The 25170-nt window shown below is 44.6% G+C and overlaps 1 protein-coding gene across 2 annotated transcripts; it reads left to right on the top strand.

Moving 5' to 3' along the window:
* Positions 1-18766: 18766 nt before the first annotated feature.
* Positions 18767-24680, top strand: LOC308521871 (HLA class II histocompatibility antigen, DR alpha chain-like; the record flags this gene model as incomplete). 2 transcript variants are annotated; one of them, XM_081095002.1, is made up of 5 exons in its annotated part: positions 18767-18925; positions 20791-21036; positions 21478-21759; positions 22030-22195; positions 22959-24680. In XM_081095002.1, 4 exons carry the CDS (start codon positions 18844-18846, stop codon positions 22182-22184), a joined length of 765 nt encoding a protein of 254 aa, XP_080951128.1. In that variant the 3' UTR covers positions 22185-22195; positions 22959-24680. The 2 variants fall into 2 exon arrangements, with proteins under 2 accessions (XP_080951128.1, XP_080951129.1); XM_081095003.1 differs by having other exon boundaries at positions 18844-18925; positions 22030-22204.
* Positions 24681-25170: the final 490 nt, after the last annotated feature.

Genomic DNA, 25170 nt, shown 5'->3' on the forward strand with positions numbered 1-25170 from the left:
TGTACCCACTGCGCTGGGTCTCACTGGGAGCCTGTGAGGCTGCGGGTGCTTTTCTGAGAAGCCAGCCTGCCTCCCAGTGTCACTGCAGGGCTCCCAGTTTTCTGTCAGGTGACAAGACTGAGCACTCGTGATGCACCTGTTTGAAGATATTGCTCCCGAATTCTTCTATATCCATCTATATCCATCTCCTTTTCATTTGGGATGTTTTAACAAATAGGAAAGAGTGGAAGTGACGCTGTACCAGTCTCTGAGGCCTCACCTTAGGAAAACGAAGCTTCCACTTTGGTTTTCTTAGGTGGGCCCATGCTTGGAGCCAGCCACCACGTGGGAGGAAGCCAGGCAGCCACAGAGAGGCCGCCGTGTTTACAGCCAAACCCAGGAAGGTCCTGTCAGTAACCAGCATCAACCACAGGAGTAAGCAAGCGAGCCAGTGAGTGAGCCTCCAGCTGGTTCCAGCCTCCAGCTGTGGGGTCACAGCCTTTGAGGCACCTCAGCAGATGCTGAGTCCCTCACACTGAGCCCTGCCCAGACTGATTCATGGACAAAACAGCTGCTGTGAGCCACTCATTTGGGGATGGTTTATTACACATCAATAGATCATTAAACAAAAACAGTTGTCAGTACTGAACTTGGTTATGGTAACCTTGCTAAATTTGCTTATTAATCCTAAAAGTTTTTCCTGAAAAGATTTTCTTTTTTAAAAATATATTTTATTGATTTTTTACAAAGAGGACGGGAGAGGGATAGAGAGTTAAAAACATCGATGAGAGAGAAACATCAATCAGCTGCTTCCTGCACACTCCCTACTGGGGATGTGCCCGCAACCAAGGTGCATGCCCTTGACCGGAATCAAACCTGGAACCCTTGAGTCTGCAGGCCGACGCTCTAGCCACTGAGCCAAACCTGTTAGGGTGAAAAGAATTTTTTGAAAGACTATCATATCATCTAATAAAAATGGAAATTGAATGTATCCCTTTCAACTCCTTCTTTTGTCTAAAAACCATTTCATTCATTCTAATAGTTGAAGAACATTTCCAGGGTGTATGGAATTCTAGGGGAGCTGTTGTTTTTTTGTTTGCCAGTTCACTAATCTAAGCCCTTTATTTGAGATGTATTTTTTTTTATTTTCAAAGTATCAGTTTGATGGGTTTTAAATTACAATTATGTTTTGAAACTCTATTTTCTCAAATTTCTTTTTTATTTGAACATATTAATCATAATAACTTTAAATCCTTTTATGCTAATTCTAATAAAAGAATTGTGGACAAAAAAGGGGGTTCTGTAATAAATCTACCTCAAAGTAACCACACAGGGTGACCTGATCATAACCTCTGAGCCCGGCAGGTCACGGTGGGCAGTCACACCCCAGGCCTGTAGTTTCTTTAGTAAAAGATTTATCTGCCCATAGTTTTGTGCATCTAGGAGAGTACAGCTTTGGAATAATGATCACCCCCAAGAGAGCACATGATCTTGTTAACTGTACAGTAATCCGGTCCCCACTTGCCTTCTCCCACCTTCAAATAACTTCCTTATGTTCTTCCCTTAATTCCAAATGCATAACTGAAGCTGCAAACTGTCATTCTCCAGAGCATTTGACATCTTCTTTTCTGGCAATGCTGTCGGTTTGGCTCAAATAAACTCATAAAAATTCTCTAAGGTTTGGACATTTCTGATGCCAACAAAATTAGCTATTGACCTGTTTTTGGTTTTTGTTATTTTTGTTTGATTATCGCTTAAATGCGTGTGTGTCTTTATACAATGGCAGTTTTTTATTACATGCTGGATAGTGCAGGCAGGTGAACGCAGAGGGTCCGATGATGTTTTCTCTGACCAGTGCTGTCACCTCGTTCCTCTGTTGGGCAGACGTGAGGTACGGGCCCCTCCTGTCGACCAGTGAGTGAGCCGTCAGTGCTGGGAGAGCCTTGGCCCGGCCCAGACCACGTGTTGCCTCCTGCTCCCAGAGCTTCGTGCTCCATGGCTTTCCAGTCCTGGAGACCGAGGATATTTAGACTGAACTTAAGACATTTTCATCTTCTCTCATTAGTCTCCTATCGCGTTGGGGGGACCCTGACCAGACTACACCAGATGTTCAAGGCCCATGTTGAATGACACGCAGTTTTACTGCACACACTGACTGCGCAGGCGTACCTTTCTACAACCCAGATACTGATGCCGCTATTTGGCAAGAAGCCTCTTTTGTCTGAGTTGGTATAAAGATGTGTTGCTGACCAGCTGGTGTGCGGCTGTGTAGGGCTGCTGTGTGTGCAAGGGCTCCTGTGTCTGCAGTGGCAGCTTGGTCTGCAATAAAGTCTGTCCTCTCTGCCTGCGGCTACTGGTGTCTTCTTCCAATTACCAGCACCCATGGAGGTCCAGCTCGCCTTCCTGTAATCTTTCTTTCATTGCAAAAGAGACAGCAAAACGGTCAGTCCTCAGAGCATTTGGATCTTGCTTCCTGCCAAGGTCACCAGTTTGGCTCAAATAAACACTTGGTTAAAAATTCTCTACAGGTTTGGACATTTCTTATGTCAACAGTGATTCCTTTAAAAGTGGAATTTTAAAATGTGATTATTGTTTTTCTAGTTGTTACTAGTGGGAGAATTATCCTGCTGTGGCCTAGTGCATCCTATACTGACGTGGAAAACAAGAATGCGATTCCTAGGGGTGCTCACTAACTCCAGAGGCTAAAATCTGATCAGTAACATTTAATATCTGCTATATCAGATGTTAAAACAAGTTTCATTAACATAAAAAGAATTAGTATTTCTATTAAATATAGAATAGTTGGTGTAAGAATGTCCAAACCTATAGAAAATGTTATGAGTTTGTTAAAGTTTACTTGAGCCTAACTGAGGGCAGGCCCAGAAACAATATCTCAACAGACTGAGAAAAGGCTCCAGGGGGCTTTGTGGCTCTTTTTATGCATTTGGAACAAAGGAGGGAAAGTAAATGAAATCCACTGATGGTGGATTAAGGAGGTGAGAGAAAGCGAGGAGGGGACATCTCTATGATTAAAGAGTAAAATGAATCAATGCCTACTTCTTTTACATTGGTGGGTACAGGAGAGTTAACATTTATAGTAAATAGAAATGATATTAAAGGCAACAGGATCATGTGATCCTGTGAGGGTGGTTATGCCTCCGAGGGACCTGGAAAAGAGCTTTCTCTGCTGTGGTACATTTACACAATGGAATACTATGCAGGTGTGAAAAAGGAAGAACTCTTACCTTTGGGGATAGCATGGACCGACCTCAATAGGATGGAGATTAGACTGCTAAGTGAAATAAGTCAGACAGAGAAAGACAAACACCATATGATCTCACTTATATGTGGAATCTAGTGAACAAAATAAACTGACAACAAAATAGAACCAGAAGCATGGATGCATGGAACAGACTGCAGGGGGTCAGTGGGGAGGGGAAACTGGGTGAAAGAAGGTGAAGACATTGGCTAAAGAACATATATGCATGGCCCACAGACACACAGACACACAGACAACAGTGTGGTGAGGGCCGGGGAGGAGTGGGCTGGGGCTGGGGGGAGGTGGGAAAGGGGGGAGGGAATGGGGGACATCTGTAATTGTGTCAAAAATAAATTAAAAATAAAAAAGTGTGTTAACCTAGATCAGTGATGGCGAACCTTTTGAGCTCGGCGTGCCAGCATTTTGAAAAACCCTTATTTAACTCTGGTGCCATGTCACATATAGAAATTTTTTGATATTTGCAACCATAGTAAAACAAAGACTTATATTTTTGATATTTATTTTATATATTTAAATGCCATTTAACAAAGAAAAATCAACCAAAAAAGTGAGTTTGCATGTCACCTCTGACACGCATATCATAGGTTCGCCATCACTGATCTAGATGCACAATGCAATGGACGGGGCTTGCTTATGGTGAAGATAAGCCTCGGGCACAACTCCCCACCAGGACCTGCCCAGTTAGGAATTCATGATCACATCACCCTGTGAGGCTACTTCAGTCCACTGAGCTTTTCAGATTTATTACTTAGTCCCTTTTTTCATTCACAACCTTGAAGTAATTAAAATAATTAAAAATCCATTAAATATATGGACAACAGAAAAAAATAAAATTTGTGAGAAAGAATTAGAAAAGGGTAATATATTTGTGAGCAATTATTCAAAAAATTGTGAACTGAAGATACTGTCTTTGTCACTGCATGCGTTTCCCTCGTGTCTGTGCTCTGCATCCCACGGGGCTGGATCTGGACACTGCTGTTTCCGAGTCCCTGCAACCAGAGGCATTCACATCGGATCAGGAAGCAGGTGAAAGCAGTGGCCGATTTGCTTCTGGAAGGGGCTCCCGCCCCAGGATGTGGGCTTGCGTACAGCGGCAGGACCAGCAGTAAGCCCGGGCAGTGTGTTTCATTTGCTCTGCGGCTACCTGGCATCGTGTGAGGAAACTCTGGGGTGACTTTTAGGGTGTAGGGTATAAGTTGCTCCAAAAAGCACAGAAAACATTTCATTATGAAAGGAGAAAGGAGAAATGCAAGCAGAGGTATAAGGAGCCCTTGTTGGCCAGCCTATAACTAGGTTTTCTATTCACGTGGCATTAGCCAAGAAAATATTTGAAATTGTTTAGGGTCTTAGCTATATTTTGGTGGCGTTGCAAATGTTAGAGGTATGCTGAGGTCAGGGTGGCAGGCCCAGCAGGCGTGTTATTGGAGAATATGACCTAGTAAGTCTATGTAAACATTAGTGGCATTTGTGTGTAACCAAGGGGAGAAGTGGCTGTAGTGTGGCCATGGTCAGGCGTAAGGTGAGAGGTAGTGGTGACAAACTGCAGGCAGTCAGCAGGAAGCTGGTGGGCAGTGAGTGGCCCTCTCTGTAAGGGTCGGGGCGGGAGGTTGACTGATATGAGGCAGGTGGCCCCTGGGGAAATCAACAATCTCCATTTTAGAAAGTCACAGGTAGGATTACGGATTAAGCCGGCAGCAGGCTGAGAAGTAATGGAATCTCTACTTTCCAAGGGGAAAAGCAAAATTGCCCTTTGTCTGACTTTGCCTTAAGAGAGGCAGTTTGTGGGCATTGCTAGGGCGAAGGTTTGCATGTCTGGGGTGAAGTTATCTTCATGGCAGTGGGTCTTGGACTTGCCGATTTGCCCTGAGGCGATGTCTTCTCCAGGAGTGCACTGTGGAGCCAGGGTGATGTAGTCTGGGAGTGGGGCTTGGGGTACTCTTTTTAGCGCGTACACACTTGAGATGATGTGGGGCATTTGCCATGTTTGTTGAAACAATGGCTCATTTGGAGGGTTTGGGCCTCTGGATTGTAAAACACTGACCCAGTAATAGGATCAACAATCACCAACAGCTGTACTTGCCAGGTTTTTGGGTTTGGGTGGAAGTTTGGACTTAAATGGCTCCTCTATCTGCGGAGCAGTCACCTGGTCCAGGGAACAGTCTATGGCTGATGGGTCCCAGGGCAGCTGCATCCTCCGTCTGGCTGCCAGCCTCCGTGGGTAAGGCAAGATCAACAATTTATAAAGGTGGGCAAGACCCGGACTCATTTGGGATGTATTTGTTGGTCTAGAATTTGCAAAGGAGTTGCCTGAGCAGACCATTATGTCCCTCAATTAAACTGGCGACCTGGGGCCTCTCGGGGACATGAACAGTCCATTGAATGCCTTTCCCAAGAGCCCCAGATTATGTATTTTGGAAAATGGCACGAGTGTCTTGGTTATTGCCAGTTACTCTGAAGGGAATGAGGAGTGTTTTGGGGTGCCTTAGAGTGTGTTCTTAGAAATGTGGAGAGATGTGTGCTTTTGATTTATATTTTGGTATCTGTGAAATAAGAGGTTCTCAGAGTTCTTCCCAATTTTCAGACAAGGACCCAACAGTTTGTAATAAATGTGAAGATGGCGCCATTTGTTGGCCAGGATATCTATCCAGTGCTGATATAACTGCCTAAACTCTGGCCAAGTGTGATGCTCTCTGGGCCCCATCCACTAAGGATATCTGGCTAAGGGATGGAAATCAGCCATATTCCAGGGACCCCCGTCGTGTCTGATGGTTAGCAGTGCCATTCATATAGTTCATGCATGCTCACTACCGTTCACTCAGTTGAAGGGCTTCCCAGATGGCCAAGGGGCCTGGGATGGGACGACCTCGGGCATCATGACATCTGGCAAGGGACTGAGGACAGCGTAAGCCACCCTTTCCTGTAGGTGGGATACACCTGAGGGCCCAGCTCTGGCGCGATCCTGTCTTAAGAAGGATGTGGTGGCTGGACCAAACTTGTCGTTTCCATGAGCATAAGGGGCAGCTGAGTACAGAGGGTCACAGGCTCAGGGTCGATAAGAGCCTGCATTTTCCAGGGAGTCTGGTATACAGCCGGCTGTCTGTTGTTTCAATGATGTATATCGGGAGGCCAACAAGGGCAGCCTCTGGCACCGGAAGCCCTCGGGCAGCTTGAGAAGAGGTTGCCGATGTCCTTCAGTACAGGAGTCTCTGCGGCACTAACAGGAGCTGACTTACACCTGGAACTCAAGTCTGCGAATGAAGAAAATGTCGTCACCAGAACCCAAATAACAGAAAAGACGCTGGAAGTTGTGCCCTGTGACAGTGTCAAGTGAGTTTATTTGGAGGAGAATGTTATGTAATGTCACACCTGTGCCCTGGAGAAAAGTGATGCAGTTAGATCTTGCTGCAAAGACCGTGCGTCATGGTGAAGCTGCCCAGGTGCCCACCCACCTGCAGCCCGGAGGAGGTGTGCTGTGTCCCTTCTGAGGGAGCCCAGCTTGCAGCTGGGAGGCTACTGAAACAGACACTGAAAAGAACACGTTAGCCAAGGTTATTACAGCAAAATGCTGCTGGTTGTTAACTGGGTGTTAACATTCAGGGCTGGGTCTGAGGCCTCACTGGGGAACTCCAGCATTAAAGCTGCAGTCATCCACTGTGAGGCACACTTTATTTTTTGCAAGTTTATGAACAAGTAAAATTGTCTATAAAAGGAGAAGCAGCGGGGATAATCATTCCTTTTATTAATTAGGTTTGATATAATAAGTTAAATCCTAGAAGGCCCTGTTTGAATTTACAGGGGACTATATTACTACTAGTGTCCCAGTGCACGGATTTGTGCACATTGAAAGGAAATCAATTAGAAGAAATATTTTAATATCGCTATTTGCCTTTCTCGATAATAGAAGTGTCAACCAAATTCACGATGGATAAAGACAGATTGAAACACACGCTTATGATTGGTGCCAGCAAGAGCTTTATATGTATTGCGCATGTGTGAGTCAACTTAGCCTTTTATAGATATAGAATAAACTTACTTAATTAGACCTGTTTCTGATTTAGGTAAACTTTTTCCAACCCAGTGAAGCACCCCAACTTCTCTTTCAGGTAATTGTCAGCAACAAGGCAGTAAATATCTACACGAAACAGATTATTATTGTAGATCACCCAGGGAGAACAAAGGGGTGCTTCACTGGGCTGGAAAAAGTTTAGCTAAATCAGAAAGCAAGTCTAACTAAGCAAGTTTATTCTATCCTATATAATAAAAGGCTAATATGCAAATTGCCCAAACTGTGGAACTACTGGTTGCCATGATGCATACTGATCACCAGGGGACAGATGCTCAATGCACAAATATATATTTGTGCATAAATTTTCAATTGTATTAAATGATGGAACTTTACTGAATATATGTAATTTATTTACCTTTGATTTCCTCCTCATGTATCTTGTTATTATTATTATTATTATTATTATTATTATTATCATTATTGCTTAGGTTTTTTTCTCCTAAAGTGCAGGTCTTAGGCTCTGGCTGATACAAGGAAAAGAGGAAGAGGGACCTGGTACTCTAGGCACCTGCCTGCATCATAACCAGTCCCTACCCGCCCCCGCCCCCCCCCCCCCCAGGTCATGCCTCCTTTTTTCTCTTAAACAAAATCTTTTAGAATGGTTCATATCTCTAGACAGCTAACTTTTTTCCTCTTCTTTTTCTTTCTCTCCTGTCTGTCCCTGATTATTTGGGGTCTTTTTTGTGTGTGTGTATTTTTGTTTGTTCATTTGTTTTGTTTTATTTTCCTTTGAATGCTTACCCTACAAACTCCTGGTGGTCTTGAGTGGCCTTGTGTCATCAGTGGCCTCCTGTCCTAGGGTGTCCCAATCACCTCAGGGGCCTGGGGTCTACATTTAGGAGAGCAATCGTGACCTCAGCTTTTTATCGTTGAAAGTCTTTGTTTGTGACAATTTGATTTTACAGTGGAGACTCTTCGCATGTCAGCAGGCAGTGGCACTGAGAAAGCCCAGGCACTTGGACCTGGTGGTCTGCAATCTCAAGCTGAGAAGCTCCTCGGGGGTCCTGGAGGCACGGATCAAAGTAGTTCTTTCTCTTCTCAGGCAGCTGCTGTAACAAAGTATCATGGACTGGGGGGGGGCGTAAATTACACATTTATTTCCCTCAGTTCTGAAGGCTGGGAAGCCAGACTGAGGTACCAGCCTGGGGGGTCTTGGTGAGAGCCCGCTGCTCACCTCAGATGCCACCTTCCAGCTGTGCCTCCCGTGGCGGAGAGAGTGAGCTCTAGGTGGACTCCTCTTCCTATCAGGGCACTGCTCCCATCACCAGAGCCACGCCTTCGTGATCTCTGTCAGGCTGAGTCACCCTGCTCACTGCGCAAATTACTGCACTTGTACCTGCGGGACTTTAACCTGCGGAGGTGATTGAGGCTCCTACCGGGAGAGGTGAATGCCATTACTTCCCTTTCCAGAGAGAAGGGGCCTGCACACTGCACACTGCACACAGCCTCAGAGGAAGCAGGAGGAGGTTTTGGTCGGGGCAGGAGCAGGACTGCGGGGAGAGCCCAGACCAGTCTTTATGGGGCTTCCACAGGGTGCAAAGGAGGGCAGAGGAAGCAGCTCAGAAGTGACTAGTTTGAATAATCCCAGTGGGTTGGGGCTGTGGAGGCCGTGGCTGGTTGCCTGGTACCTGGCTCTGGGTTGGCTTAGGGCGGGGGAGGGCCTGGTGTGTGAGAGTCAGACAGAGGGTGACTGGCCTGCCTAAGTGAGCAAGTTCCGGGTGACAAACTCATAGCTTAACATTATACTCAACAGTGAAAAGCTGAAATCTTTTTCTTTAAGATCAGAAAATAAAAGGCAAGAATGTCCATTTTGACCACTTTTATTCAGCATACTATTTGAAGTGCTAGCCACACTAAGCAGACAAGGAAAAAAAGTCATTCAAATTGGAAAGAAGAATAACTGTAATTATTTACAGATAACAGAATACTATGTGAAAATCACCTTAAGGCCCTAACTGGTTTTGCTCAGTGGTTAGAGCGTCAGCCCTCAGACTGAAGGGTCCTGAGCTCGATTCCAGTCAAGGGCATGCATCTTGGTTGCAGGCTTGATCCCCAGTAGGGAGCATGCAGAAGGCCTCTGACCAATGATTCTCTCTCATCATTGATGTTTCTAACTCTCTATTCCTCTCCCTTGCTCTCTGTAAAAAAACAAAAGAAATCAATAAAATATATATATTTGTAAATCATCCTAAGATTTCAGCAAAAAACTATTAAACTGATTAATTAATTTAGTGAAATAGCATGATACAAAACTAATATTCAGAAATCAGTTATATTTTAATGTACGAATAATAAACTATTAGAAAGAGAAATTGAAAAAATAATTTTACTTAAGGTGCATCAAAAAATAAAAGACAAAGAAATAAATTTAACCAAAGAAGTATACGACCTGTACTCAGACAACTATCCTATATAATAAAAGACTAATATGCAAATAGACCAAATGGCTGAACAACTGAACAACTGTTCGCTATGACATGCGCTGACCACCAGGGGGCGCAGCAACGGCTGCAGCAGGATGGTGGAGCAGGTGAGCGGGGGTGCCAGACCAAGGCATGGCTCATGCTGGTCGCTGTCATCAGGGCGAGCCTCTGGTGGTTACTGAAAATTCTTTGCTCCCATGTGCCACAGTCCTGCCTGGTGCTTACACCTGCTGCTGGCACCAGCCCTGCTCAAACCCGCTGCTGGCTCCTGGTGCCAGGCACTGGTGCCTGCCCCAATTGCTCAGCACCATCGGCAAGTGCAAGCAGCAGCTGCCGACTCTGATCGCCCCTCAGGGCTTCTCCACCTCCCCCTGCTCCTGAGGGATGATTGGGGCCAGCAGCCACCTCTCACACCCACTGCCAGTGCTGGCCCTGCTCACACCTGCTGCTGGTGCCAACCCCAATCATTCCATGCCATCAGTGGGTGCGAGCAGGGCCAGTGCTATCAGCGCTTGGGAGTGGTGGTGGCGGGAGTGGGGCTGCCAGCAACGGGAACAGGGGCCGTGGCGGGAGGGACTGGGCACGGGCTCAGAGGATGGGCTAAGACCTGCCCCTGTGCCCACCGCAGCCTCACGGCCCACAGTTCCTTTCAAGGTGCATGAATTCGTGCACTGGGCCCCTAGTAAGATATAGACGACAAAAAAAAAAAAAAGATACAGTGTCATCCCTAACAACACACCAATGGCATTTTTTCACAGGACTACAAATAATCCTAAAATTTATATGGAACCCCAAATAGCCAAAGCAATCTTGAAGAAAAAAATAACATAGTTGGAGGTATCATGCCTCCTGATATAAAACTTTACTACCAGGCAATCAAAACAGTGTGGTACTAGCATAAAAACAGACACGTAGATCAATGGAACAGAATAGAGGGTGCAGAAATAGTCCTATGCCTATATGGTTAATTAATCTATGACAGTGGAAGCAAGAATATACAATGGGATAAAGACAGTCTATTTGATAAATGGTGTTGGAAAAAAATGGATAAATACATGCAAAAAAGAAACTAAAATATGTTCTTACACCATATACAAAAGTAAACTCACAATGGGATAAAGACTTAAATTTCAGACCTGAAACCATAAAAATCCTAAAAGAAAACATAGGCAGTAAACCCTTAGCAACATTTTTTTGGCCATGTCTCTCTAGGAAAGAGAAACAAAAGAAAAATTAGATTACATCAAACTGAAAATATTGTGCACAGCAAATGAAACCATCTTCAAAAGGAAAAGACAACCTACTGAATGGAAAAGAAATTGCCAATGATACATTTGATAAGGGGTTAATATTTAAAATATACAAGAAATTCATATAATTTAACACCAAAAGATAAATAATGTAATTTAAAAATTACCATAGGACCTGAACAGACATTTCTCCAAAGAGGACATACAGATGGCCAGCAGACCTATGAAAAGATGCTCAATATCACTAATCATCAAGTAAATGCAAGTAAAAACCACATTGAGATATCACCTCACACCCATCCGAATGGCTGTTATTAATAAATCAACAAACAATTGTGGGTAAGGATGTGGAGTAAAGGGAACTCTTGTGCACTCTTGGTGGGATTGTAAATTGGTGCAGCCACTATGGAAAACAGTATGGAGGTTCCTCAAAAAATTAGAAGTAGAACTACCATATAACCCAGCAATTTCACTTCTGGGTATTTATCCAAATAAATTCAAAACACTACTTCAAAAATATATATGCACCCCTCTATTCACTGAAGCATTATATTTACAATAGCCAAGATATGGAAGCAACCTAAGTGCCCACCGATAGATGAATGGATAAAGGTGACTTGGTAGATATATACAATGGAATATCACTCAGCCATAAAAAATGAAATCTTGGCATTCCTAGCAACATGGATAAACCCAAAGGGTATTATGCTAAGGTAAAAAAATCAGAGAGAGACAAATACCATATGATTTCACTTACATGTGGATTATAAACAACATAATGTATCGACAAAGAAAGCAGAAACAAAGTCATAGATACAGAGAACAAATTGCTGGTTACCAGATGGGAGGGGGTGGGAGCCGGGTGAATGTGGTGAAGGGATTAAGAAGTACAATTGGCAGTTACAAAAATACTCACACGGGTGTAAAGTACAGCATAGGGAATGCAGTCAGTAACACTGTAATAACGATGAATGGTGCCAGGTGGCTGCTAGACTACCAGGGCGATCACTTCATGAGATATAGAAATGTCTAATCATTATATTGTACACCTGAAACTAATACAATACTGTATGTCAACTGTACCTGAAAAATAAAACTAGAAATAAATATATGAAAAAGAATTCAATACTATTAACCAGAAGAGGGAAGCCTGGTCCCGCTTTTACTGTGTTAGAAAAACCAGGAAAGAGATGGCTCCTGAGAACCTTTGAAATGTTTACCTAGAAGCACATTTAATAAGACAAGTGTCAGCCCTGCCTGAGGCTGATTTATGGTTGAAGGGGTTTTAGTGTTTGGAATGGACTCATGCTTGGACTCCACATGTTACTGCCACAGAGTTAGAGACTAGGTTTGGAATACCACTGTTTCCACTTTCAACCCTTGACCAAAGGACTAGAATTCTTTTAAATTCAGGTTTCTCTTGCCGAAACCGGTTTGGCTCAGTGGATAGAGCGTCGGCCTGCGGACTGAAGGGTCCCGGGTTCGATTCCGGTCAAGGGCATGTACCTGGGTTGCGGTAGGAGATGTGCAAGAGGCAGCTGATCAATGTTTCTCTCTCATCGATGTTTCTAACTCTCTATCTCTCTCCCTTCCTCTCTGTAAAAAATCAATAAAATATAAAAAAATAAAATAAATTCAGGTTTCTCAGAGTAAGGAAATACAATTATTATCTAGCAAATTAACTAGTAAGATTGAATGTGATATCTGTTATTAGGAGTATTTTTAATTGGTGAGGGAGAATGAATGCACCAAAAATAAGAATTTCAGTAAAACTAATTACAAACCCTTGGCCTATTCAAAAGCCACCTCAGAAATCCCAAATACGTTGTCATTCTCTATCATCCCTCTTGGTGTCCCGAAACATCTTATTGCCCTGACCACTCCTCATGCATTACCCTACCTGCTCTCTAGGTGGTGTTCTTCCACTTGTGCTCCCCGTTGTTCTGCTATAACCATGTAACAAACCTCCCTCTTACTCCTGCGCTGGCCTCATGCTGTGAGTCCGGGGACAAGAGCCCCTGACCTCCGTGTCTTTGTACACATCTTCATTCAGGACATGCAGACTTAAAACCTTAACTATTTAAGGACTTTTTAATTTGTTTTCTACCACTTTCCTCATCCTAAGCCAGTCAGCTAGTGGGTCTAGTGATTTATCCTTCACATTTCTTCTCATCCTCATGCTTCTTGTCTTATCTTCTCTACTACGTGTGGTTTGTATGTTTAGCACCCAGCTCCTTGGCCCTGATTACTAACCAAATACATTAAATAAACCATCTTCAAGTTTTCAGTTTCTCGCCCTCAATTATACCCACTAGTACAGAGTCAATGTAAAAGAGGGCTGCATAGACATTTTTAATAATCTTTGGAAATGGGCAGAGCTCTCGCTCAGTGGATAAACATTTCAGTCATGCTGCATAGACCCAGGGAGTGCTGGCAGGAACCATTGCACTAGGGTCTGGGCACAGTCAGTTCTTCAGACTCCAGCCCCTACAGTCCTCCTGACTAAAGGAAAGGTCTGCCAGTCAGTGTTGCTCAGTGGTTGAACATCGACCCATGAACCAGGAGATCATGGTTCTATTCTTGATCAGGGCACATCCCCAGTTGCAAGCTTGATCCCCGGTAGAGGGCAGGCAGGAGGCAGACGATCTATGATCCTCTCGCATTATTGATGTTTCTGTCTCTCTCCCTCTCCCTTCCTCTCTCTGAAATCAATGGAAACATACTTTTTTAAAGCCTGCTACTTTCCTCTGAAAGAATGATCTTCAACACTGAGCAGTTTCATGTGGCCTCGACCCCACAAGAGTAGATGTCTTTAGTAACTTGGAAGAACGTCACTGTAATGCTGAAGCTTTGATAGAAACAATGGGTTGATGCCTCGAATACCAATTTTACTCTTGGAACAAAGCACAGGTAACTTTAAAATGGTTGGAGAGAAACTCAGATTTATTCCTTAACGAAGACCCTGTGTAATGCTTACTCTAAGAAAACCAGGTTATAGCTTAATCCTCTCTATTGCCTTGGAGGAAACTGGATTAAGAAACAGCTCACAGTGCTAGCCATATGTTCATTCTTTCACTGTAATATAATGTGATTTATACTTCTTAACATATAATGTTTGTCTAATGTGTATCTTCTTTCCTCAGTTTCACCTAAGGGGCCATTAATACAGATACGTCTATAGACTTACATATTTTGCAGCATTTACAAATGGGAAAAAGTTCATTATTCTCTCTCCACTGACTAAAGGATGCTCAGAAAGTATAGGAGGTCAGGTTTGTGATATCTTTGGATAGATCTGCTCTTTACTTTTCATTCTTCCTCTACCTCCCAACGCATGTGGGAAAGAGACTAACTTACTTGCCTGGAACTTAGTGAAATTATTTCTAGGGCACCTATGAATTTGCTTTAGCTGCCATAGAGTTGGGTGGTTGCAAACAATGAAATTTGCTCCTGATGCCCATCAGGAGACCTAGAGGCAGGGTGGCAGATCTGGAAAGGGTGGCTGTGTTGAAATGCTCTACACTCCTACAGTTTGTGGGCACAAATGGTATTTTAGTGTTTCCTACACCCCGGGTTTAGGCCCTGAGGGAATCTGAAGAGCCTACAGAAGCTCACCCAAGAGGAAAACTCTGCGTTGAGCACCAGCGGGCCCAGAGCATGCACACATTTTATTCCCACGGACATCGCCCGCCTTTTCTTCTCCCTCCCTCTCGCTGCACCCACCCCAACTGGAGCATGCGGAGGAAGGAACACCCAACTCATTCCTGCCTCCAAAACTCTCCAGCAAGGGGGAGAAATTATTCATCTTCAATTAAACTGGGGCTTTTGTTACACAGAACTAAATAACCTAGTTGCTGAATTAAGATATATTTGTGCAAGTGAAAGGAATTAGAGGATATTCTGTTCATTAAAACTGAGCACACTCCCCGTGGTATGCTGCAATTCCTGTACAATGACAGGGAAATAGCTCCCCTAATGAGAATCTGGGAAGGGGCAATAGCGGACACACGGATTTCAGCTCAATCAAAAATCTCATTCAGTGCGTACCCAGCCCACCAGAGACATCTGTATGCTTCAGGTTTTCTAAAACACAACAAAACAATACCTTAAAAATAGAGTATGATCAAATAGCATTTAATTCAAAAATTGATGAGTAAATAAAAATTATATAATTTGATTGATTGAAATAGACTTTTCCAGTTCTCCTTCTCCGAGTACCATACACTCATAAGTGTACTTATGAAACCCATCTGTATTCCACAAAAGCATTCCGACCCCGATGAGACCCCCCAGCGTAGGCCTCGTGATAGAGCGCCACAGTTAAGGGTGCGGTTTCTGGACTGTGCCTCCCATGGACAGTGACTAAAGTCATTCCCTAGTCGTGGGAGAGTTGAAAGGAAGACTCCCCGGTGAGGGCAGGTAGGTTTTCAAAAGATAAAAGCAGCTTTGCAGGGCATGCCCTCTGTTCCTAGGATTCGTGCTGGCTTCTGAGTGGCAGGATGACAAAGGAAGTCGAAAGTAGTTCTTAGGCTCTTTTGGTGATTTTTCAATTAATCTTCTCCTTCACAGTCTCTGGGTTGGGAAGCTAAGCTTGTGCCTCTTGGTGCTCAGGTTGTAGTGACGGAACCTGTGATGGGCTGGTGGACAGGTACTGTGAGATGTGGATTCATAGTTTCCAAACCCTCACGTGCATGCACACACACAGCAAACATAAAAGTGTGTGTTTGTGTTTGTATATATAAACATATGTAAATATATGTATATATGTATATGTACAAAAACTACCCAAGCAAAGAAGGGCAATGTTAGCCCCTGGGGCCTGTGCAGAGGGAACTCGGGCCTTCAAAGTGCTGGGTTTCAGGTGGAGGTGAAGAGAGGATGAATCAGACTCTCACTCTGTCATCCTCGCAGCTGGGGGTGAGCCCAAACACCATGCGGCCCTTACCCACACAGGACACGCTAGGAAGGCCCATTAACCCCCAACCCCAGCACATTCATTGAGATCTGCTAGAGACTCATTTCAGCCAACTAGCTTCTGCCTCCTGTCAGGATTGGAGGAGGAGAGAAGATACAGAACAAGGAAAGTCCTACAGGGGGATTTGGGAAAGGAATGCCCAGATCAAACCCTGCAGCTCCTCCGGGTGCCTCGGCAGGAGAAGCAGCAAGATTCTTAGTGCTGGAGGGGTAAGGGCAGGGCAGGGAGCAAAAAGAAGGGACTGCAGTTCTCAGAATTCCAGCCACACAAACATGAAGGTCCCAGACTTGACCTGGTCCTGTGTGAAAGCTGTCATTTCCCAGGCCTGTAACCCACATCATATTTTCCTGGGTTCTAGGTTTAGTGCTGGGGGGGAGCCAGAGTGAGCTACAGTGGCTATAGTATTTGCATTTAGTCTTTTTTTTAATTCTCATTCACCTCTATGGTCTTGCCTGTGCTATAAGAAACAGATTCAGGACACGGCATTTCTTGGGCCCCCCTTGCCCCAGGTTTCAGTGGACACGCTGCTGGGAGGTTTGGAGGTCCAGCTGGGCTGAGGCCCTCTCATGCATGGACACAAAGGCTTCCCAGACAGGAGTCTTGGCAAGTCGCCTGGTTCCAGGAACATTCCTTCCCTTGGGGCTCTCAAGGAGCCAGATGTCTGCAGTGGCTTCCACAGGCCTCTGACCTCTGACCTCTCAGCATTTGGGGTCTGTGCAGGCTGTGCTCCTCAGAACACCTAGCAGTGTTAAGGTAAACTTCCTGAAAGAGGGCAGAGCTGCAGCAAGCGTCCTGTGGGAGTGCCTGTGGGGTTTCTGTTTCCTGACTGAACTCGGAGTACAGGGGCTCCTCACCATCCATGCACCTCAGAAACTTCCTCAATCACTCGGAGGCGACAGGGAACCCTGAGTGGTGTCCAGATAGGAACTTCTCCACCATCACAGAGAGAGGGAACCGAAAGTCTTTGGCAAAATCTCCCAGATTTAGTAATCTCAGGAGGAGAACCAATCCGTGCTTTAGACTGAGCAGTATCATAAGTTGCCGAGCAACACCTCGAGTTGAAGGTGCTATTCTGACTTGTAAAATGCTTTTCTGTAAGATGTCTCTAGATGACCATTTATTTATTGAGCTATGGATAAGAATGAGGCATGAGGGCAGCAAAGGGCAGACACAGAAAAGTCATAGTTGGTTTTCCCTCCAAAAGAGATGGCAAAGCTTGAATCACAGGATCAGCTCTCAGCAGTCGGACACTGGGCAGCTCTCCTCGGGCCCATTCCCCCGCCTCCAGGAAGTGTAGTCCTTAACAGTTGCAGGGCAGAGCTGTGCTGTGGTCTCCCCAAGTGACCTAGAAGTCAGTGTCAGAGAACATCAAAGTCCTTGGATATGATCAGACCAACCGTGTGTATGGGGTGGTTGCCCCCATGACTTGTGAGGCAGCTGCAGGGCAAGGTAAGGCCTCAGCAGAAGTGGACAGTCCACCCTGAGCATATGTATCATAACTGATATTAAACAGTGAGCTCACCATCTGATGGGCTGCCTCATCTAGGTCTCTCTTCATTGAAGGTCTCTGGATCCCAGCCCTTTCTACGTGTAGTTTCATTTTCTTTTGTATTGCACTGTGTTTTTAAAAACATGAAGGTCAGTGTGTCTTGACTTTCAGTATTCTCAATAGTTAACATCAAAATTGAGTCTTTGGATCAGAACTTCATAACCTTATGACATGAGGAAGTAATGGCATAGCCCTCCTGCAGCTCATCCCCATCACTCCCAGTAAAGTTAGCTCTGCCCAATCCACTTCAGCCTACTCCCCGGCCCAAGTCCTTGAGAGAGGAGTGTCCCCCACAGTCTACTCCATCTCTGGTCATAGGTAAGATGGTAGGCATTGGTAAAACATAGCCCCTTAATAGTTCACTGTTTTCAGCAACCATTATCCATTTCCACGCCACCCCCATTTTGGGGAGTGTTGAAACTCAGTTTCTTTTTCAGAGTTCCCTAAGGATAGTACAGTGCCAGGGATCCTAACTCTTGAAGAGCTGGCCATCTTGGATCTAGGACACTGAAGGAGAAGCCTGAAGCAATAAGAAGCTCCTTAAGCCCTAGCCAGTGTGGCTCAGTGGATAGAGCGTTGACCTGAAACCCAAAGGGCCCTGGGTTCGATTCTGGTCAAGGGCACATACCTTGGTTACAGGCTCCTCCCTGGACCAGGCCCTGGTAGGGGCTTGTGCAGGAGACAACCAGTCAATGTGTTTCTCTCGCATAGATGTTTCCCTCTGTCTTTCCCTCTCTTTTCCACTCTCCCTAAAAATCAATGGAAAAATATCCTCCAGCAAGGAATAACAACAACAACAAAAGAAGAAGCAGCTCCTTAAGTGAAGCTGTCCTCCACAAGATTTGGGGCTTCTCCTTAGCCTGATAATTTACCTTCTTTTTAGATGATTTGTTGTATCTTAAAAGCTCCCTAGCTGTCACAGCACAGATGCATGATCTGACACTAACTCTCACTTTAGATTTTTTTATTGATTATCTTCTCACTATGTGCTTCAGGTATATCCCTTTCTAGAACTTGGATTGGGATGGAAAAGTGTGAGTGATTGCCTAACATTCTCAAAAACTTATTTTTTGTTGTTTTCTGTTCATTTGTTTAAGAACTTTAACTTTTAATCTATCTCCTTTCCCAGACCCTTTACAAAAGTCCTTTCCTTAGCAACAGATGTGTCATCTTAAAACACTGTGCTGATTGGCTGCAGCTCAACTGATTTGAATTTTAATCAATCCGACACTATTTCACACTATATTCCCCTGTTTTACTCCTATCTGTTCAGCTCCACTCTTGAGCTCTGCTGACCCCCATCAAAGCACTCAAGAAGAAAATGGCCATAATTGGAGACTCAGTGTTGGGATTTTTCATCACAGTCGTCCTGGTGTGCCTTCAGGAATCATGGGCCATCAAAGGTAAGTGCTGAGAGAATCATAACTGGGGAGAACAAGCGCTGAGAGCATTGTGAAGTGTGGAAAGACGCTATTTGAAGTGAAAGAGACATTTCATAGGGATTCTGTGGGTCCAAATCTGAAAGTGTATGAGTTGAAGCTGGAAGAGTTCTCTTCTCACCACAATTTGAAGTCAGTCAAATTTAGCTTAGACGAGCAAACCTGAGCTGTAAATTTCTTTGGGGTAAGGCAAACTTGAGGAAGAAATCTTGTCTGGAAGGCACTAGCAAGCTGCCTCTCTAGGCTTTAATTTCTCTTTCTAGATAATTAGTAAAATTGAAAACCTCACACAATATTGTGAGGATTAAATGAGAAAATGTGAGAGGTTCTTAGCTGGACACCCAGTAGTTGCTTTTTTGGCATGTGGATCCTGTCAGGATATTTTGATCAATGACATTTTGGGGAAGATCACTAGAAAGGAAAGTCACCGAAAAGTAACAGTCTTCCCAAGGGAGGGGGAGGACAGGTGTGCCGATATCAGCTGCATTTAATTTACTGCCCCCGGGACAGTGACAGGCCCTCCTTACTGGATCTTACAATGATCTTTGATCACTGCTACTTAGTGGTTTTCCCAGAAGAGTAGAAAAATGAGTAAGGAATTGAACAGCCGATGTTCTCTGCCATCTCCTGAGCGGACATTGTGCTGTAGTGAAGGTGTATTGAGAAGAAATACCTTTCACCCAGGTGACCACTGCAGAGGGTGGCAGGCACTGGAATAAAGGAATAGCCCAGCTCCAATATCCACGATGGCAACTGTAGGTTTCTATTGCCCAGAAAGAGCCATACATGGGGATGCATATCTGGAAAGAGAGAGGCTCTTCCCTTGGGTTGGGAAGAGGCAAGTAGAATGTGTGTGTGTGTGTGTGTGTGCGTGTGTGTGTGTGTGTGTATACACGTGAATACATAGCTGCAAATGCTAAATAAATCCCTGGCTTTACCTATACACAGTCAGACTTTCAAATCCCCCTCTCCTCTACACACACCATGGAGGCTGCATACTCTCCAATTTTAACTTTCTGACTTCAAATTGATTACGCCCTTGGTATAAATTAGGCTCAATATCAACCATATAGAATAGACCCCATAATGACAGTCTCAATATAAGGATCTTTGAGACATAAGGCTCATTGCCAAATATAGTTCTTCCCTCAGAGTACCCATGGTGTGGGTGCAGATCCAGGAAAGTGGGTGCTCTACAAGGTCTCAATCTTAATTTCCCAGGTACCTCAGGCCCCAGTGTTATTTTCCCTGGGTGTAGTCCCTAAATACAAACCAGTTTCTGACCCTAAATTGCTTGCTATAAGCCTGATGATGTGCTAAGAAATTACTTAACTAGTCTGATTTAAATTAAAAACAAACCCATGGAAGAAGCAGAACCATAAAAGAAAATAATTTTAAAACTACACGTCAGGAGGTAAAATAATCTGCTCATGATCACTAGGTTGGTAAGTAGCTGAATAAGAATTCAAATGCTAATTTGATTTCAGAGTTCAGAACCCAGCCTTTTAGGAGCTGCTGCTGGATTTCCATGGGGATCATTCCTCAGCTAGTGACCTGGAGGCCAACCACAGCTTCACAAGACTCAGGCTTCTCAGTCCATTTCCTTCGATCCACCCTCTCTAACAGGCCCCCTAATTTCTCCCTCCTTCTCGGTTCAACACAGAAATGCTTCACCCAGGACTCATCGTCCCACTCATCCCTACTCTCCATCACTTCTTCCCTCCTCTTGGCCTACCCTTCACCCCGCTGCCCACATGTGTGTCTCACAACCTGGGTTCCTCATCTCTCTCAGCTTGTTCCAACCCTAACTCCCTTTTCTACCTTTTCAGAGGATCATGTGATCATCCAGGCCGAGTTCTACATGAAACCTGATGAGTCAGGCGAGTTCATGTTTGACTTTGACAATGATGAGATTTTCCACGTGGATATGCAAAAGAAGGAGACGGTCTGGCGGCTTCAAGAATTTGGTCAATTTGCCAGCTTTGAGGCTCAGGGTGCATTGGCCAATATCGCTGTGGACAAAGCCAACCTGGAAACTATGATAAAGCGCTCCAATAACACCCCGAACTCCAACGGTACCTCTCCCTGCTGCACCCCTAGATGTGGGAATCCTAGCTTTTAAATAGACGCTTCAGCTCTTCTTGTTGTATTATTGTGAATGACTTTCCCTTCTGGGGGCCTCACCTTGCCACATCAAGCCCTAAATTCTCATGCTACAGGCCCAACTACTTCATGGGGCTTTCCATTTCCTGGTCATTTCCTCACATCTTGTCTGCCATCCACTGTCATTCAAAAAGTTACTGCCCTGAATCTATGCTTGAGAGGCCAGGAATGAAGTCCTTGGATACCTTATACCTCAATAGTGGTTACAGCTTATGGGTGAACGTGTCAGAGATGGGTATCTGAGTCCGTGGCATAGATTCTCAGGGCACAATATCAACTTCCTTTCAGTTTTAGAGAGAGAGGGAGGGGCCAGCCTAAGCAAGGAAGGCTAACTTCTGTCACGTGTCCCCCAGTACCTCCAGAGATGACTGTGTTCCCGAACAACCCTGTGGAACTGGGAGAGCCCAATACCCTCATCTGTTTCATTGACAAGTTCTCCCCACCTGTGGTCAATGTCACGTGGCTTCGAAATGGGAAACCTGTCACAACCGGAGTGTCAGAGACAGTCTTCCTGCCCAGGCAGGACCACCTTTTCCGCAAGTTCTACTATCTCCCCTTTCTGCCCTCAAATGACGACGTCTACGACTGCCAGGTGGAGCACTGGGGTTTGGAGGAGCCTCTTATCAAGCACTGGGGTATGGACCATCCTTCAGCCTCCTTTATAGTTTGTGTTTCCTTCTGTGATGCATGTGTCTGCTCCTTTGGGACTCAGAGTCACTGAACTACTCCATAACAACTGCTGTGATTCCTGGTCTTGTCTTCTCCCATTATCCAGCGTTCCTCGCTTTCTAACTTGTCATTCCCTCACTGCATCATTGTGTCTTCCTCTTCTTTAGGTGATTACTAACCATTATTGACTTAGGACCACATTCATTACCTCTGGACTTTGTTTTCTATTTCCCCAGAGTTTGAAGCAAAAACCCCGCTCCCAGAGACAACAGAGAACGTGGTGTGTGGCCTGGGCCTGGTTGTGGGTCTGGTGGGCATCATCGTTGGGACCGTCCTCATCATCAAGGGCGTGCGCAAGGGCCAAGCTGCTGAACGCCGAGGGCCGCTGTGAGGCACTTGCAGGTGGGTTTGGTGAGTTCAGAGGAAGACATGGGTGGGGTCATCAAGGGAAGGAAACAGAGTGGGGAAAAGGACATGTGATGCCTAGGGGAAAGGTTGGGAAAGGTCATAGCTCTTGACTTACCTTTGCTGGGACAGAATCAGACATAGGCCTTGTCTGATATCCCAAAGCTTCAAGGTTGGCCATTTGGATATTTATAACATCATTTGCAGGCCATACAAAATTATCAACTGAAAAATTAGCCTGCTGTATTTGGTCAAACATTTAATTAATTCACCCCTAATGCCTTGGCAGGGCCAGGCCAAATGATTTAGTGGACCTTATATAGCTCACAGACTGGATGGTCCCTACCCCTGACATAAACATTCAGTCTTGGGAATTATCTCCAGACCTAAGACTACTGTTTAACATTAGAATATGAGGTCCCGTGGTCTAGGAAAGTTAGCTTCAAGATTTGGGCACTTCCTGGCTTACATTTTCTAAGGCAGGCCATCAGATTAAAAGTATTTCCACAGCTTGGCTCTTTGGGGGTCAGTGTGGATTTATTGTTTTTGTCCCTCCAATCTGAAAAGTGGTGTCAGGGTTCTAAGAGAAGGTAAAGCATAGTTTGCTCATCTATGCAGTTCATGTTTGAAAAGTTGTATTTACTAGAGGTCAGACGATTATTAAGAGACTTTTCATAATCAAAGGATTAAGGGAGAAGGGAAAGAATCTGAAGGTAAGTGCTCAAATATTCATCTTTAAAAATTATGTGTCCTCCTACAGGTAATGGACTTTCTTAAGGAGAAGATCAATGAAGAGATTTCTGCTTTATATTTTTACAAACCTGTCACTTCTCCAGTTGCTCCCCTTAGTGAGGACAACCATCCTTCAGCACTTTCCAACCCCAAAGTCAGTCTAAGAGTAGCGATGCCATCTTGATCTCTCCCTATTCCAGGATCTAGTTGGGCTGCGCTGTCCATTGCCCCTTTCTATATCTGTTTTCCCTCCATTTCCCATTATCTTCTTTACTATCAGCATGCAGTGCCCCTGCAATAGGCCCCATAAGATCTTTTCTTTGCTATGAAAACATCTGTATATTTCTTGCTTGGGATTTCAAACTGTGATTGTGGTTTTTCTAAATACAATAAACTATTCCAGGCGGAGTTTTTGGTGTCTGAGCCAGTTCTGCACAGGGGCTGGGGAATATATGTGACCCTTCATCCTCTGGAATTGATACCCAGGTTCATTAGGCTGTGGTCTCCGTCAGAGGTTCTGTAAGCAATCCAGTTGCTGTGGCCCAGTCCTCATCTGGAAAACTCTAGAGGAAGGTTTGTTGGGAGAGCTCTAATGAGCAACCAGTTCAGAATTTGGTTTTGGTTCTTGAGCCTCCAAGTCAATGAAACATCTGGATCTTCAGTAGAATGGGTTTCAACACCTAGGGTTTGGCCTCTGATAATAGAGGTGAGAAAGTGTGAGGAGAAGATGGGGTGCAGGGAGAGATAATCCTCTCACTTAGCAATACATATTTCAGGTTTCTCCATTTTTTTTCATAGCTTAAAACTCATTTATTTTCATCTCTGCATAATACTTAATTGCGTGAATGTACCACAGCTTACTTATCCATTCATCTATTGAATGACATTTTGTTACTTCAAGACTTGGCAATTGTAAATGAAGCTGCTGTAAGCATTTATGTGCAGGGTTTTGTGTCGACAAAGTTTTCAATTCATTTGAGTGAATCCCTGAGACTGTGGTGGCTGCATCAATGGTAAGGGTCTGTACAGCTTTGTAAGCAACCAGCAGTGTCTTGCAAAGTGACTGTACCACTTTGTATTCCCACCACAAATGAATGAGTCCCTTGCTAATTTTTTGAGTATTCTGAATTTTAGCTAGAAAGCTAATTTTAAAAAACTTTTTATTTGAACTAATTATAGATTCACAGGAAGTTGAAAAGATAGTACAGAGAGATGCTGTGTACCCTTTCCCTTTTCCCCCAAATGGTATATTTTAAGAAACTATAGTACAGTATCAAAACCAGAAAACTGATATTGTACATGGTGTGCATACAGTTCTATTGCTCTGTTTTACCGCATTTTAGATTTGTGTAGCCACCACCACAATCAAGCACAGTCTCTGTGTTCCGTTAGCACAGAGATCTCCCTCATGCTCCCCTTCAGAGTTCCAACCACTTCCCTCCAGACACCATCCCCTGGCATCTGACTTCCCCTGATCTGCTCTCCATCTCTATAATGTTGTGAGTTTGAGAAGGTCAGGTAAATGGAATCAGACAGAATGTGACTTTCTGCGTCTGGCTTATCTCACTTTGCATAACGCCCTCCAGAGCAATCCAGGCTGCTGGGCGGATCCACAGTTGGTTCCCCTTTACTGCTGAGTAGTGTCCCACAGTGTGGCTGCACTGCAGCTTGTCTGTCCACCTACTGAAGGGCCCCGCTGCTGTTTCTCGTCTGGGGCTGTTATAAATAAAGCTTCTGTGACCATTTGTGTAACGTTACTGTGTGAATGTGAGTTTCCGTTTCTCTGGCAATAATGTACTAAAATGTGATGACTGGGTCGTGTGGGAAGTGTATGTTTTGTTTCTTAAGAAACTGCCAAACTCTTTTCCCAGAGGAGTTGCGCTGCTCTACGTCCCCACCCTCGGTGCAGGAAGATTCAGTTTCTCACCAGCATTGTGCTTTGTCAGCACTTTATGTTTTGTGGGTTTTCACACATCATGTTGCTTAGGTGCATTATCAGGTTCTCCTTCTGCATTTCTCTCATGGCTGCTGCTGTTCACATCATTCTGTGTGTGCTCATCTGCCGTCTGGGTGTCCTCTGCTGCGATGTCTCTTCCTGTCTTACGCCCATTTGACATTGGGTGTTTTTAGTGTGCAGTTAGGAGAGGCCTTTATATATTCTACATGCATGCCTTTGTAATATTGGGGGAGTGCAAATATTTTTCTCTGCCTATAGGTTATCTTTTCATCCTCTTAACAGA

Source organism: Myotis nattereri (assembly GCF_964212035.1).
Source record: "Myotis nattereri genome assembly, chromosome: 6".
NCBI classification, from domain to species: Eukaryota; Metazoa; Chordata; class Mammalia; order Chiroptera; family Vespertilionidae; genus Myotis; species Myotis nattereri.